Here is an 18,116-nt window from a genome sequence, read left to right on the forward strand (position 1 = left end):
TAATAAGCTTTATCAATTTTCCCTATTTAGCATTTGTCATATCTATTGCTCTCCAGTACTACTACCTATGTTTGGTTTCTCATTATTTGCTGAGACTATTGATACAATAACCCAACTAATCCTTCAGCCTCTAGCCTCATACTCTTCCAAATAATCCTCTAAATGGCCACCAGAGTTATCTTTTTAAAATGTAATCTATTTTTATTTTCATGTTGAAAATCTTTTAGTGGTTTCTACTATCTACAGCTGTGCTGTCCAACTTTCTGCAATAGTGAAAATGTGGGGCACTGTCTAATATGGTAGCTATCAACCACATGTAACTACTGAGCACGTGGGGCTCGAACTCATAACCCTGAGATCAAGAGTCACATGCTTTACTGACTGAGCCAGCCAGGCACCCCTCCAATTTTTCCTTTTAATTTTGTTTTAATTAACTTATGCTTAAATTTAAATGGGCACATGTGGTTAGTGGCTACCACATTGGATAACATGGATCTAGAAAATAAAGTTCAAATGCTGCTACACAGCATACAAAGTCTTTAGGATTTAGCCTATATGTATCCTCTGCCAATTGGAATTATATAAGCAGTTCCCTGAATGTGGCACATTATCTCACTGCCTATACCCTTCTTTCTGTTATGATGCCTACCTGCCTTCTGGCCTCCTTTCCAATTGCTACTCATTTTCATAGATAAAATAAAATTCTCCTTTTTCTAAGTCTCCTGTTACCCCCAAAAGAACTGACTGTTCCCTTCGTTTGCATCTCCACTAAATTCTGCATATATTACCATCATAGCAATTATTCACTTGATTGTTTACATGTGTCATCTTCTACTTATTGTAACTTCTCTGACATATATCTCAATGTTTAGGATAATGGTGCCTAGCGTAAAATCAGTGTTCAATACTCGCTGAATGACTCTCAAAGATAACTTTCACACATATATCATTTAATACTGATCACTTCTAAGTCTTTTCATTCTTAAATATTTTACATAGAATTAAAGTGATAGAAAACTTTGCCCTTCATATTATTTTACAGTATTTGAATCATACATACTACACACTACACATCAATTTTCCTGTCTCAGGTAATTTTTCTAAGAGACCCTCTCAGAAATTAATGGCATGTTGCCATTTTTTTTAAAGGTTTATTTATCTGAGAGGGAGAGAGAGTGCATGTGCAGGGGGGCAGAGGCAGAGAGAATCTTAAGCAGACACTGCTGAGTGCGGAGCCCGGTTCGGGGCTTGATCCCACAACCCTGAGATCAGGACCTGAGCCAAAACCAAGAGTCAGATGCTTAATCCACTGTGCCACCTCGGCACCCCCATGTCACCATTCTTATACTTACTTTGTTAAGCCCTCAAATTCAATTTTTCCCATATTGTTGAACATACAGATGATCTCACTGCAATTCATATTCAACCTAAAATAAAACACTAGCATATAAGTAAATGTTCTAATACCAGTTTATTACTTTCTCTAAATAAAAGTCAGTGCTAACATTAAAAACTCTAAAAGAACATTTTAAGTGCTCTAATACAACTTTACTACTTTCTCTGAAAGTCAGTTGCTGACATTAAGAACCCCAAAGACAACATATTTTTCTAGTGTAACTGAAGAATCCTCTATGCCCAACTTATCATAAATTACTCTTATTTTACATGTTTGCTAATTTGGGAAACATTTGTGACACAAATTTTCAATTTATAATTGCTTGCTATTTAATAAATCTAGGCTCTAATACATTTTTATACTTAACTTTTAGGTTCTCCTGAATTATAACTTACTTACCTGGGAGAGTTCCTTAGTTTTAGAGAGCTAACTTGTAACAATTCACTCTCAAATGTTAATTTCAAAGTACGGATAATCTAGAATCAAAAGACAAGTGTTACTCAGATGTGAATTTTTTTTTTTAATAAATATTATTGGGGGTGCCTGTGTGGCTCAGTTGCTTGAGCGACTGCCTTCGGTTCAGGTCATGATCCTGGAGTCTTGGGATCGAGTCCTGCATCGGGCTCCCTGCTCAGTGGGGAATCTGCTTCTCCCTCTGACCCTCTCCCCTCCCATTGCTCTCTCTCTCTCTCTCTCTAATAAATGAAAAAAATCCTTAAAAAAATAAATATTATTGAAACAAAGTAAGATTTTAGAAGGAAAACTATAGCCTTTAAGTATCTCACTAATTAATGTGTTCAAGGTTTGATTATAGGCACCCAAAGGAAGGGATGCAAGTAAGTGTTTATGGTTTTTCCCCTTAAAGAAATTTTAAATCTTTTAGAGACATAAATTAATAGATAACAACAACAAAAGACACTAGTTAACAAATGGGATATAGCTATGTAATCAGAGAAGATTCTGATTATATTCACTTTGCATCTGCATTGCTTTCCTCCAATGTCTTTTTGTTTTATCTTCTTAATAAATCTAACTAGGGTGAATACCAAATCTTTTTTTTTCTTAAGATTTTATTTGTCAGAGAGAGAGCATGCACATGCACAAGCAGGGAGAGCAGCAGGCAGAGGGAGAAGCAGGCTCCCTGCTGAGCAAGGAGCCTGATGTGGGGCTTGATCCCAGGACCCTGGGATCATGACCTGAGGCAAAGGCAGACGCTTAATTGACTGAGCCACCCAGGTGTCCCAGGTGAATACCAAATCTTATCACTTTTTTACATCTCCTAATGCCTCATGTGTAATACACAGGAAATGAGAGAGGTCTGATCAAGTAAGACGGTGGCACTTAGAGACTTTGGAGGCAGGTAAACCAATGGCTTCTATTTTATACCTCAGTTCAGCCCAAACACCTGATTATCTATGGGAAAAGGCCATGAGGATTCAAAGACAATAGAACAGGATCTATATCCCAAAGGAGCAAGGTAGAAATCAGCAAAAAAGATCGATGGTTAACCCTGTCTGGCTAAACGATCTCATCAGGAATATGTTTTTATTTTTGCTCAGCTGTGCTCCCTAGGCACATTATTAGATGATAGAATATAGTGGAAGCACCCTGTCTCTTGACCCACACATTTGGGGAGGCAGGAAGAAAAGGAAAAAAAAAAAAACAAAACCCTGAATGAGAACTTGAATTAAGTTTTTAAGTCAAGAATTCAGTCATATCTAAATTGTTTATGAAAAGAACAGAGAATCTCATTTAGTTTGCTGCCCTTACATGTTCTCATTTTTTATTCAAATATTCTAGGAACATCAATTTCCAACTCAATGTCACCCTACTTGCTCTCAGATCATGTGTTATAAAGACCTTATTACCATGCCATATCCCTAACTGGTAAATAACAATAAAAGGCTAAACAAATTTATTAATGTTTGTTTTAGAATTCAAACACTAAGAATTCTAAATTGAGGCCAAGATAAGTTAGAATAGTCTGAAAATAAATGCCTGTTAAGTCTTAAATATCATATTCCAAAGCATGTAAACTAATATACCTCAGAAATAAATTCACATTATGATCAAAATTACCTGATTCAGGTCACAATAAGTCCTTAAAGAAGGTGCTGATTTTAACTCTCTTGCTATCTTCATAGCTGCAGCCAAATCATTTTTTTTCTCTTCAATGTAGCTTTTAGCCATTATTACATTTGACAGATAATCATCTGCATTTCTTACTACTTCTTCACACAGATTCTTTTTCCTTCATGTAAGATCCCAAAGTTATTTTACAGAATTTCATAAATGCTCAGATGAAAGTGAGTTTAAAACAACTGAGTGGTATCAAAAGGGTAATTTCACTAGTTTACGAACATGGTTAAAAGAAGCATTCAATTCAACTGAGATATAATTGAAAACTATGTATGGGTAACTAGAGAATAAGTAGGATATAATTATCATGTCACAGATACAGCTGTCACAGAATTACAGAAGACAGATCCTAGATGATTCCACATAAAAGAGAAATCCTATCTTGTAATCACTTGTGCCATTTCAAAGACAATTTGTATTCATTTCCCACAAAGATATGCCTGCACATTTTAAAATTTCCATCAGTTGACACAAATTACATAAATATGAGATTTTAAAATAAGACTTCACCAAACCAGAACACAGGTATCAATTAACTATAATCTTCAAAGTAATCCCTTAGAATGGCAAATAGCAATTCCTTCATTACTTGTACCTCAGTACTCAAAATCTTTTCTGGGCCTATGATGGAATTAAATTATTATGGCAATTAAAAAAATTTTGTACCAAAAATTGTAGTGTGTAACTTTCTCATTTTATTATCAAACAAATGACTATTTCCTCAAGATCAAATCTGGCCGCAAAAAAAAAGGAGTGTTTGCCACACTGAAGAGTAACAAGAATGTGACACAGGCTCTGAAGGTGAAGAGGTATTCCAAAAACCGTTTTGGTAATTGTATAAATAATCTGAAAGTCATTTCTTTAGGGGAGAAAATGGTTATTTTGGTAAGTTCTAGTATGGTTTCTAAAAACTCATGCCTGTAGACTGATATCAGCAAAATGGCAAACTAGGTAACTCTAAGCCCTTGTTACCCAGTGGAGATGTCAAAAAAAAACCAAGCAAAAACTAGTTAAAATAATCTTATAGAAACTCTGGAAAATAAACAAAGGTATACAGCAATCAAGCAAATGCCCAATCAAGGAAAAGCCACATTAAAAACAGTAGGAAATTCATGGTGGTTTTTCTTGTTCTTGCCCAGCCCCCTCCTCAGCATGGTGTAGTCTTGGTGTAGAGATAGCAGCACAGTTCCCAATTCCTTCCGTCAAACCAGAGGGAGCATAGCAGACTTCATCTGTAATGTTCTAACTTGTTTGTGGGATGCCTGAGGAACTAGTCTGTTTCACCTAACTTGGAGCTCAGGCAGTGAAGAGCAACAGGCAGTACTTGGGAAGGCTGTAGGAAGACTAAGAGCTATAGATCCCTGGGCAAGAGATTATCGGTAAAGACATACACTAGACCATCTGGGGCTTGCAAAAGCTTGGGTGAGACTCTTTCAGAAATGAATACATTTAAAAGTAGCTATGTATATAAAGGAATAAAGAAAAAAATCATACTCAGGCCCAGGCAAGATGCATGCTCAGAAAAGACCTGAGAATACCTTAAGCCTTCACCTGAGGCTGATTCTAAGGCTCAGAGCATGCTCACTCAGTGAAAGACTGTCCCTGAAGAGAGCCAGTTTGCAATGACTAGAAGAGGTGGCTGTGTTTTCAGATGCCCAATTTTCAACAAAACAGCAAGGGCATATAAAGACATGGGAAAACATGACCCATTCAAAGGAAAAAAACAGAGTGGCAGAAACCATCCCTGAAGAAGCAGAGACATAGGACTTATTAAAGACTTTAAAACAAAGGTTTTAAATATGCTCAAAGAGCTAAAGGAAAACATGCACAAAGAACCTAGAGGAAATCAGGAAAAAATGAAGGACCAAAATGTGAATATCAATAAATAGACATTATAAAAAGGAAACAAATTCCAGTGCTCAAAAGTATAATAACTAAAACAAAAAATTCACTAGAGGGGTTCAACCGCATATTTGAGCAGGAATAAAGAATTAGCAAACCTGAAGATAGGACAACTGAAATTACAGAGTCTGAGGAACAGAAAGAAAAAATAATGAAGAGAAGTGAACAGAGCCTAAGGAACTTGAGGGATTCTCTCAAGAAAAGCAACATATGCATTACAGGAGTCCCAAAAGCAGGAGAGAAAGAGAAAGGTGCAGAGAAATTATATGAAGATATAATAGCTAAAAACTTCCAAATTAGATAAAATACATAAATTGACAAGTCCAAGAACCCAAGGATATTTAAATAGAATAAACTTAGAGACCCCCACAGAGACACAATATAATCAAACTGTTGGAATACAAATAGAGAATTCTGAAAGCATTAAGAGAAATGTAATTTGTTATACCCAAGAAATCCTCAGTAAGATTATCAGCCAATTTCTCAGTAGAAACCTTTTGAGGCCAGAAGGCAATGGGATGACATATTTAAAGTGTTGAGGGGCGCCTGGATGGCTCAGTCAGTTCAGCATCCGACTCTTGATTTCAGTTCAGTTCATGATCTCAGGGTCATGAGATCGAGCCCCGTGTTGGGCTCTGCACTGGGTGTGGAGCCTGCTTAGGATTGTCTCTCTCCCTCTCTCTCTGTCCCTCCCCTGAACTCTCTCTAAAAAAAATAAATGAATAAATAAATAAAGTGTTGAAAGGGAAAAGCTTGCCAATTGAGACTTCTATAACTAGCAAAACTGTCCTTCAAAAGATAAGGGAAAAGTTAAAACACTTCCAGATAAAGAAAAGCTGAGGGAGTTCATGATCAATATACTTGGACTACAAGAAATGCTAAACAAAGTCCTTCAGGTTAAAATGAAAGGAGGAGAGACAGTAACTTGTACTTGGTAAAGGTAAATACACAGGCAAATATAAAATCTAGTATTGTTGTAGTTTTGGTTTATAACTCCACTTTTATTTTCTACAGGATTTAAAAGACAAATACATAAAATGACTATAAATCTATGTTAATGGATACATGATGTATGAAGATGTAAAGAAGTTTTTACATGCAATTCAGTTAAGCTGGTATCAATTCAAAATAGACTGTTATAACTTTAATATGTTATATGTAATCCCCACGGTAACCACAAAGTATAGAATATGCAAAAAAAAAAAAAAGAAAGAAAGAAAGAAATGAGAAGGGAATCAAAATGTCACTACAAAAAAGTCAAGTAAACAGAAGAAGGTAGTAATAGAAGAAATGAATGATAAAAAGGCTCTAAAACACATTGAAAACAACATGGCAAAAGTCCTTCTTTATTGATAATTAATTTAAAAGTAAATGGATTAAACTTCAGAATCAAAAGGCACAGAGTAAAGGACTAGAGTTAAAAAAATGACAACATATTTGGTCTACAGATACTCATTTTAGATCTATAGACACACAGAACAAAGGTGAAAAGATGAACAGTCTGTGTAAATAGTAATCAAAAGAGAACTATACAAATATTAGACAAAATAGACTAAGTCAAATACTGTTACAAGAGAAAAAGGACATTATAAATTGACAGAACATCAAGAATATACAACTATAACACATATATGCACCAAATACAAGAGCTCTGAACTATATGACACAAACACTAACAAAATTAAAAGGAAAAATAGCACTATAATAATAGGTGGAGACTTCAATATCCTACTTCCTACTTCCTACTTCCAATAACAAGTAGGAAAACCATTAGAATATCAATAAAAAATAGACTACTTAAACCATATGACAGATCAATTGCACCTAACTGACATGAAGAGAAAAATCCACCCAACAACAGAGAATACACATTTCTCTCAAGCATACAGGGAACATCCTCCAGCGTATGTTAGGTTGAAAATCAAGTCTTTTAAAAACCCAGATTAAAAAAAAACTGAAAACATACAAAGTATCTTTTCTGGTCACACAATGGAAAGAAACTAGAAAACGTTAACAGAAGGAAATGAAAAATATGTGGAAATTAAATAACATACTCCCCTAAATACAAATGGGTCAAACAAAAAAAAATCACCAGGAAAATATCTTGAGACAAATGAAAAACAAAAATTTTAAAAATTGAAAAGGGAGAGGAGTTAAGGTGGTGGAGGAGTAGGGGACCCTAAGTTTCTCTATTCCCTTGAATATTGCTAGACAACTATCAAATCATTCTGAACACCTGTGAAATCAATCAGACATCTGAGAAAAGAAATGCTGCAATTCTATAAATAGAAAAGCGACCACTTTCTGGAAGGTGCAGAGACCTGAATATGGGGTGATATACTGGAGGATATGGTGGAGGGGAGGGAGACTGCTTAAGGAGGCTACTGCAAAGTATTATAAGTAGTGGAGCACAAAATCGGAACTTTTAAAAGTCTGCTACATATGTCCCTGGCTTAAAGGTGCTCAGGTAACAAAGCGAGGTAGAATCCCAGGTGGAATGGCATTGTCTCAGGATCCCTGGGGTCACAAGAATGGGGGTGCCTGAGTGCGGCAGAGTTCCCAGGCATAGGAGCAGGGAAGCCCACTGAGAACAGTGAGTTTAGGTGCCAGCTTTCTGCTCTGTGTTGCCATAAACTGCGACCCGCTGCACATTCCAGGGACCGCTTTCCTGGGAGGAGTCCAGCAAAAGGCAAAAGCATGGTGAGACCCCCCCCTCCCTCCACAATAGGAACAGTGTGGATCCGCACCACAGGTGTCCATAAAATTTGAGTTTTTTTTTTAAAGATTTTATTTATTTTTTGACAGAGAGAGAGACAGCAAGAGAGGGAACACAAGCAGGGGGAGTGGGAGAGGGAGAAGCAGGCTTCCCGCGGAGCAGGGGGCCCAATGCGGGGCTTGATCCCAGGACCCTGGGATCATGACCTGAGCTGAAGGCAGACGCTTAATGACTGAGCCACCCAGGTGCCCCAAAATTTGAGTTTGAAACTCAGTTGCGTGCCTGAAATAAAAACGCTCAGTCATAGGCCAGATAAACACAGAGATCTGATGGAAATCAGGGAGACTAGAGTAATTGACTGCTTTTCTATGAGAGCTCACTGAAGAGTGAAGGGCGTGGACTTTCAGCTCCAGGGCTAGAGATTGGGGCACCACCATTTTCATGCCACCCATCAGTGCTGAAACCCTTCAGGGAGCAAAACAGCACCACATAGTGGAATCTGGAGCCACTTACACTATGCCTGGCCCCTTGGCAAGTGGGGAGCATTTCCACTAGGGCAAGGGCACCTGAGAATCAGTGCAACGGGCCCCCTCCCTCAGGAGACCAGTAGGAACAACTGGCCTGCACCAAGTTTACTGATCATAGAGGGCTGCAAAGCTCTTGGGGAAAACAGTATATAACATCTGTGGTTTTTTTTTTTTTAATTTTAATTTTTAAGTCTTTCATTATTATTTTTTCAGTTATTTTATTTTTTCAATTTTTAAAAAAAAATTTTTATATATCTTATATATAAATTTTTTATTTTTTGTTTCCTTTCACTGTATATTATTATATACATACAAAAGTTAAAATAGAAGTTTTTCTCTCTTTCTTATTTTGGGATCTAGTTTCTTTTAACATGAAGGTCAAAACACACCTAGGATCTAGTTTTTTTGGGGGGAAGGGTTGTTTCTTGGTTTTTTCTTGATTTGTATTGTTTTTGCTTTTTTTTTTTTTTCCTGTTGTCATCGTTATTGTTGTCTTTTCTCTTTCTTCTATTCTTTTCTGGACAAAATGATGACATGGAGACATTCACCCCAAAAGAAAGAATAGGTTGTTGAAAAAAAGAATAGGTTGTAGTATTCACTGCCAGGGATTTAATACGGATATAAGTAAGATGTCTGAACTAGAATTTAAAACAACAATTGTAAAGATACTAGTTAGGTTTGAAAAAACCATAGAAGACAGTAGAGAATCCCTTATTGTAGAAATAAAAGAACTAAAATCTAGTCAGGCAGAAATTAAAAATGCTATTACCGAGATGCAGCCCCAAATGGAGGCTCTAAAAATGAGAATAAATGAGGCAGAAGAGTCAGTGATTTAGAAGATAAAATGATGGAAAATAAGGAAGCTGAAAAGAAGAGAGAAAGAAAACTACTGGATCATGAAGGCAGACTTACAGAACTTAGCAATTCTATAACGCAAAATAATATCTGGATAATAAGGGTCCCAGAAGATGGAGAGAGGGATGGAAGGTTTATCTGAACAAATTATAGCTGAGAAGTTCCCTAATTTGGGGAAGGAAACAGGTATTCAAATCCAGGAAGCACAAACAACTCCCTTAAAAAAATCAATAAAAATAGGTCAACACCTCGACATAGAATAGTGAAGCTTACAAATTTCACAGATAAAGAGAAAATCCTGAAGGTAGCTTGGGATAAGAGATCCTTAACCTATAAGGGTAGACACATAAGGCTGGTAGCAGACCTGTCCACGGAGACCTGACAGGCCAGAAAGGACTGGCATGATATATTCAATGTGCTACATGGGAAAAATATGCAGCCAAGAATACTTTATCCAGCAAGGCTGTCATTCTCAATAGAAGGAGAGAGAAAGAGTTTCCAGGACAAACAAAAACTAAAGGAATTTGTGAACACTTAACCAGACCTGCAAGAAATATTAAAGGGGATCCTTTGAGCAAAGAGAGAGCCCAAAAGTAACAAAGACCAGAAAGGAACAGAGACAATCTACAGGAACAGCAATTTTATAGGTCGCTGATCAAAGGCACTAAATTCATATCTTTCAGTAATTACTCTGAATGTAAACGGACTAAATGCTCCAATCAAAAGACACAGAGTATTAGAATGGATTAAAAAAAAAAAAAAGACCCATTGATAGAGGGTGTTTACAAGAGACTCATTTTAGACCCAAAGACACCTCAAGATTGAAAGTGGGGGGTAGAGAACCATTGATCATGCCAATGGACATCAAAAGAAAGCTGGAGTAGCCATCCTTATATAAGACAAACTAGGTTTTAAACCAAAGACTGTAACAAGACATGAAGGACACCATATCATAATAAAAGGATTTATCCAACAAGATGTTCTAACAATTATAAATATTTATGACCCTAACTTGGGAGCAGCCAAATATATAAACAAATTAATAACAAAATTAAAGAAACTCATTGATAATAATACAATGATAGTAGGGGACTTTAACACCCCACTCACTGCAATGGACAGATCATCTAAGCAGAAGATCAACAAGAAAAACAAGGGCTTTGAATGACACACTGGATCAGATGGACTTCACAGATATATACAGAGCCTTCCATCCTAAAGCAACAGAATACACATTCTTCTCAAGTGCACATGGAACATTCTCCAGAATAGACACATTCTGGGTCACAAATCAGGTCTCAACCAAGACAGAAAGACTGAGATTATACCATGCATATTTTCAGACCACAATGCTTTAAAACTTCAAGTCAACTACAAGAAAAAATTTGGAAGGACCACAAACACATGGAGGTTAAAGACCATCCTACTAAGAAGGGGTGGATAAGGGACGACACTGTACTATCTGTTGAAGGCAGAGCTGCCACATTACCCTTTGGCAGGCTCAGCAGGGAAAGGCAAGAGACTGAGACTAGGGGCTCTTGGCCCTCATCCTGGACCAATGCCCACATGTAGGCTGGTAGGGGCAGTTTCTTCTGTTTCCTGGTGTGTGGCTCTTCAGATATCTATCTTTAGGCTGTAGAGCTTTATCTTAGGCAACACCTTTTTTCTTCAGGTGACTGGCTGCTGCTTCCAGGCCTCCTTATGAAGGACTACCCATGGAAGAGACCAAGAACTTCTTGGGGAGGTTAGTGCAACAAAGAGGTTAGGAGTCTGATCCCTGGAGCCAGAATGCCTGGACAGAACCCTGGCTCTGCCACTGACTAGGTATGTTGTGACCTTAGGCAAACTACTTTACCTTCCAGGGCCTCTGTCTTCTCACACGTAAAATGGGGATAATAATAATAATAATAGCACATATTTCATAAGACTGTTGTGATAAGTTAATGAAGCACTTAACACAGTGCCTAGGAAAGGCAATTTAAAATCACAGTGAGATAGTCCCACCCATGAGAATGGCTAAATTTTAAAAGACTAACCATATAAGCCAAGGCAGACAAGCATGAGGAACAACTAGAACTCTTATACATTGTTGATGGGAAATGTAGAATGATATAAGCACTTTGGAAAACAGGTTGGCAGTTTCTTACAAAATGAAATATATACACAAATTGCATAAATATGAAAAATGCACATCTTTACAAAAAAAGAGATGTATATTTACTGCGTGGCCCAACAACTCTACTAAGAGAAATAAAAATATATGATCACAAAAGACTTGTACACGAAAAAATAAAGCATCCTACTAAAGAATGAATGGGTCAAGCAGGAAATTAAAGAAGAATTAAAAAAATACATGGAAGCAAATGCAAATGAAAACATGACAGTTCAGAATCTTTGGCGACAGCAAAGGCAGTCCTAAGAGAGAAGTATATAGCAATACCGGCCTTTCTCAAGAAACAAGAACAGTCTCAAATACACAACCTAATATTACACCTAAAGAAGCTGTAAAAAGAACAGCAAATAAAGCCTAAATCCAGCAAAAGGGAAATAATAAAGAGCAGAGCAGAAATCAATGAAATAGAAACAAACAAAAAAAACCCCAAAATAACAACCCAAAACAAAGCAGAACAGATCAATGAAACTAGGAGCTGGTTCTTAGTAAGATCAATAAACCCCTAGCCAGATTTATCAAAATGAAGAGAGAAAGGACCCAAATACATAAAATCATCAATGAAAGGAGAGATCCCAACGAACACTGCAGAAATACAATTACAAGAGAATATTATGAGCAATTATATGCCAACAAATTTGGCAATCTGGAAGAAATGTATGCATTCCTAGAAACATATGAACTACCAAAACTGAAACAGGAAGAAAGAGAAAACCTGAAAAGACCCATTACCAGCAAACAAACTGAAGCAGTAAAAATCTCCCAACAAACAAGAGCCTGGGGCAGAGGGCTTTCCAGCAGAATTTTACCAAAAATTTAAAGAAGAATACCTATTCTTCTGAAACTGTATCAAAAAATAGAAATGGAAGTAAAACTTCCAAACTCATTCTATGAGGCCAGCATTACCTTGATCCTAAACAAAAGACCCCACCAAAAAGGTGAATTAGACACCAATATCTCTGATGAACATGGATGCAAAAATTCTCACCAAGATACCAACTAATAGGATCCAACAATACATCAGAAGAATTATTCACCATGACCAAGTGGGATTTATTCCTGGGCTGCAAGGTGGTTCAACATCCACAAATCATTCAATGTGGAACACCACATTAATAAAAGGACAAGAACCATATGATCCTCTCAAGAGATGCAGAAAAAGCATTTGACAAAATACAGCACTTAAATGAAGCTTGATGAAAACTATCCACAGTGTAGGGATAGAGGGAACATACCTCAGTATCATAAAAGCCATCTACGAAAAGCCCATAGCAAACACCATCCATAATGGGGAAAAATAGAGCTTTTCCCTTAGGGTCAGGAACACGACAGGGATAGCCACTCCATGTGACAACAGTACTTGTTTAATATAGTACTAGAAGTCCTAGCCTCAGCAATCAGACAACAAAAAGAAATAAAAGGCATCCAAATTGGCAAAGAAGTCAAACTTTCACTTTTCACAGACGACATGAAACTCTATGTAGAAACCCCAAAAATTGCTAGAACTGATACAGGAATTCAGCAAAGTGGCAGGATATAAAATCAATGCACAGAAGTCAGTTGCATTTCTATATACTAACAAGGAGGCAGATGAAAGAGAAATCAAGGAATTGATCCCATTTACAGTTGGACTAAAAACCATAAGATACCTAGGAATAAACCTAACCAAGAGGTAAAGGATCTATACTCTAGAAACTAGAGAACTCTTATGAAAGAAATTGAGGAAGACACAAAGAATTGGAAAAACATTCCATGCTCATGAATGGGAAGAACAAATACTGTTAAAATGTCTACGCTACCCAGAGCAATCTACACATTCAACGCAGTCCCTATCGAATTACCCTCAACATTTTTCAGAGCTGGAACAAATAATCCTAAAAACTGTACAGTACCAGAAAAGACCCCAAATATCCACTGGAATGCCGAAAAAGAAAACCAAAGTTGGAGGCATCACAATTCTGGACTTCAAGCTATATTACAAAGCTGTAATCAAGACAGTACGGTACTGGCACAAAACAGACACATGGATCAGTGGATCAGAATAAAGAACCCAGAAATAGACCCTCAACTTTATGGTCAACTAGATCTTCGACAAAGCAGGAAAGAATATCCAGTAGAAAAAGGACAGTCTCTTCAACGAATGGTGTTGGGAAAATTGGACAACCACATGCAGAAGAATGAAACTGGACCATTCTCTTACACCATATACAAAGATAAATTCAAAATGGATGAAAGACCTCAATGTGAGACAGGAATCCATCAAAATCTTAGAGGAGAATATAGGAAGCAACCTCTTCAACCTCAGCTGCAGCAACTTCTTACTAGACATGTCTCCAAAGGCAAGAGAAAAGCAAAAATGAACTATTGGGACTTCATCAAGATAAAAAGCTTTTATACAGCACAGGAAACAGTCAACAAAACTAAAAAGCAACCTATGGAATGGCAGAAGATATTTGCAAATGTCTTATCAGATGAAGGGCTAGTATCCAAATCTATAAAGAACTTATCAAATTCAACACCCAAGAAAAAAAATCCAATGAAGAAACGGGCAGAAGACATGAACAGACATTTCTCCAAAGAAGACATACAAATAGACAACAGACACATGAAAATTTTTCAATATCACTCATCATCAGGGAAAAACAAATCAAAACCACAATGAGATACCACCTTGCACCAGTCAGAATGGCTAAAATTAACAAGTCAGCAAACGATAGATGTTGGCGAGGATGCGGAGAAAGGGGAATCCTCTTACACTCTTGGTGGGAATACAAACTGGTGCAGCCAGTCTGGAAGGCAGTATGGAGGTCCTCAGGAAGTTAAAAGTAGAGCTACCCTATGACCCAGCAATTGCACTACTAGGTATTTATCCAAAGGATACAAACAGTGATTCGAAGGGGCACATGCACTCCAATGTTGGCAGCAGCAATGCCCACAAAAGCCAAACTATGGAAAGAGCCCAGATGTCCATCAACAGATAAATGGATAAAGATGATGTGATGGAAACACACACACACACACAGGAATATTACTCAGCCGTCAAAATGAATGACATCTTGCCATTTGCAATGATGTGGATGGAACTAGAGGGTATTATACTAAGTGAAATAAGTTAGAGAAAGAAAAATACCATATGATTTCATTCATATGTGGAATTTAACAAACAGACGAACATAGGGGAAGGGAAGGAAAAATAAGATCAAAATAGGGAGGCAAACTGTAAGAAATGCTGAACTCTAGGAAACAAATTGAGGGTTGCTGGAGGGGAGGTAGGTGGGAGGAAGGGATAATTGGGTGATGGACATCAAGGAGTGTACTTGATGTAATGAGCACTGGGTGTTATATGCAAATGATGAATCCCCAAATTCTACCCCTGAAAGTAATAATATGGTATATGTTAACTAAATTGAATTTAAATAAAGAATAAAAAAAAAAAAAGGAATCTGGGATGGGAGGGAAAATAGGTATAGCACATCTTTTTTGCCTTCTGAATGTTGAAACTTATGAACAAATTACTTATTTGAAAATAAATGTACAAAAATTAAAATGAACAAAATTATAAAATCATGGGTCAAAAAAATTGAAATGTACAAGATGCAGTGATAGCAGTGTTAAATGGAAATACATAGTTGTAAATACATTAAAAAAGAAATGGCAAACCAACAATCTAACTTTATGCCTTAGGAACTAGAAAAATACAAACTAAACCCAAAGCTAGTGGAAGGAAGAAATAATAAAGATTAGAGTGGTGATAAGGAACTAGAGAATAAAAAAAATGGAGGAAAAAAAAATCGACGAAAGCAAATGAAAGAACCAGCCCCTGGTTTCACTGATGTACAATTTTTTAAGTTTCTATGTCATTTATTTCTGCTCTAATCTTTATTATTCCCTTTCTTCTTCTGTATTTAGGCTTTGTTGTTCTTTTTCCAGGTCCTTTAAGTGTAAGGTTAGGTTGTTTGAAATTTTTGTCAATTCTTAAATTCATCTTTTTTTAAAGATTTTATTTTTATGTAATCTCAATACCCAATGTGAGGCTCGAATTTTTTAAAATTTTTTATTGTTATGTTAATCACCATACATTATATCATTAATGTTTGATGTAGTGTTCCATGATTCATTGTTTGTGCATAACACCCAGTGCTCCATGCAGAATGTGCCCTCTTTAATACCCATCACCAGGTTAACCCAACCTCCCACCCCCCTCCCCTCTAGAACCCTCAGTTTGTTTTTCAGAGTCCATAGTCTCTCATGGTTCATCTCCCCCTCCGATTTCCCCCCCTTCATTCTTCCCCTCCTGCTAGCTTCTTCTTTTTTTTTTCTTAACATACAGTGCATTATTTGTTTCAGAGGTACAGATCTGTGATTCAACAGTCTTACACAATTCACAGCGCTCACCATAGCACATACCCTCCCCAATGTCTATCACCCAGCCACCCCATCCCTCCCACCCCACCCCCCACTCCAGCAACCCTCAGTTTGTTTCCTGAGATTAAGAATTCCTCATATCAGTGAGGTCATATGATACATGTCTTTCTCTGACTATTTCGCTCAGCATAACACCCTCCAGTTCCATCCACGTCGTTGCAAATGGCAAGATCTCATTCCTTTTGATGGCTGCATAATATTCCATTGTATATATATACCACATCTTCTTTATCCATTCATCTGTCGATGGACATCTTGGGTGAGGCTCAAACTTAAAACCCCAAGTTCAAGAGTTGCATGCTTCAATGACTGAACCAGCCAGGCACCCCAAGATTTTTCTTGTTTCTTGAGGTAGGCCTCTATTGCTATATTCTTCCCTCTTAGCACTGCTTTTGCTACATCCCAAAGATTTTGGACCACTGTGTATTAATTTTCATTTGTTCCCATATATTGTTTTATTTCCTCTTTGATTTCCTGGTTGACCCATTCATTGTTTAGTAGCATGTTGTTTAACCTCCATGTATTTAAAGTCTTTCCAATTTTTTTTCTTGTGGTTGATTTCTAGAAAGGTTGGTTCTTTTCAATCAAAACTGACAACTCTTTACACTAAGAAAAAGAGAAGAATCAACTTACTAAAATCATAAAGGAAGTGGGAACATGATGACCGATCTTACAGGAGTGAAAAGGATTACAAGAGAGTACTAAGGACAATTGTATGCCAAGAAATTGGATAACCTAGATGAAATGGACAAATTCCTAGAAACACACTACCTACCAAGACTGAGTAAGGAAGAAATAGAAAATCTGAACAGATCAATAACAAGTAAGGAGATTGAATCAGCAATCAAAAGCCTCCCCAAAAGAAAAACCCTAGGCCAGATGGTTTCACTCGTGAATTCTACCAGAAATTTAATGATGAATTAACACCAACCTTCCTGAAACCCTTCCAAAAAATTGAAGGGGTAGGAACACTTCCTAACTCATTCTATGAGGCCAGCATTATCAAAGCCATATGAAGATACTACAAGAAAACTACAGACAACTATCTCTTATGAGTATCAATGCAAAATCTTCAACAAAGTATTAGCAAATCAAATTCAGCAGCATATTAAAAGGATACTACATCATGACGAGGTGGGATTTATTCCTAGAATATAAGAATGATTCAACATGTGAAAATCAATTAATGTTATATACCAGAGCAGGAAGAAGTAAAAATCCATACATGATCCCCTCAATCAATGCAGAAAAAGGATTTGACATATTTCAACACCTTTTCATTATAAAAACACTCAATGTACTAGGAATTTAGGGAAACTACATCAACATAAAGGCAATACATGAAAAACCCACAGCTAACGTTACACTAGGTAGAGGAAAAGCTGTCAGTTCTTCACTAAGATCAGAAACAAGATCAGGATGTATGCATTTGCCACTGCTATTTAACATATTATTGTAGGTTCTAGTCAGAGTAATTAGGCAAGAAAAAGAAGTAAAAGACATCCAAATTGAAAAGAAGTGACAGTATCTATTTTTTGCAGATGACATGATCTTATATGTAACAAAATCCTAAGGAGGCCAAAAAATACTTGCAGGGCTAATAAATTAATTCAGCAAAATGTAGGATACAAAAGCAATACACAAAAATCACATGCATTTCTAACTAGCTCTCTGAAAAGGAAATTAAGAAAACAATTCCTTTAAAATAGAATACAAAAGAATATACTTAGGAATAAACTTAAACAAGGAGGGAATAGACTTGTATACTTATATACCATATTAGACTGCTGAAAGAAATGAAAGAAGACAAAATAAGAGGAAAGACATCCCACATTCATGGACTGGAAGACCCAATATTGTTGACAATACTACCCAAAACAATCTACAATTCAATGCAATCCCTATTAAAATTTCAGTGACGTTTCAGGCAGAATACAAAAACCCATCCTCAAAGTCATATGAAATCTCAGAGGACCCCAAACTGCC

General features: G+C 36.8%; 1 protein-coding gene across 2 annotated transcripts in view; it reads right to left on the reverse strand.

Annotated features, from left to right (window-relative positions):
* RNF17 (ring finger protein 17) overlaps window positions 1-18,116 on the reverse strand; it is a 147,017-nt gene that overhangs the window by 113,254 nt on the left and 15,647 nt on the right. For both annotated transcript variants that reach the window (XM_036097134.2, XM_078070617.1), the window contains exons 7-9: window positions 3,476-3,647; window positions 1,796-1,872; window positions 1,353-1,427 (exon numbers count right to left, since the gene is read on the reverse strand). In XM_036097134.2, coding sequence (XP_035953027.2) covers window positions 1,353-1,427; window positions 1,796-1,872; window positions 3,476-3,647 — 324 coding nt within the window. The remainder of the gene's footprint in view (window positions 1-1,352; window positions 1,428-1,795; window positions 1,873-3,475; window positions 3,648-18,116) is intronic.

The sequence above is a fragment of the Halichoerus grypus genome, chromosome 4 (assembly GCF_964656455.1).
Source record: "Halichoerus grypus chromosome 4, mHalGry1.hap1.1, whole genome shotgun sequence".
NCBI classification, from domain to species: domain Eukaryota; kingdom Metazoa; phylum Chordata; class Mammalia; order Carnivora; family Phocidae; genus Halichoerus; species Halichoerus grypus.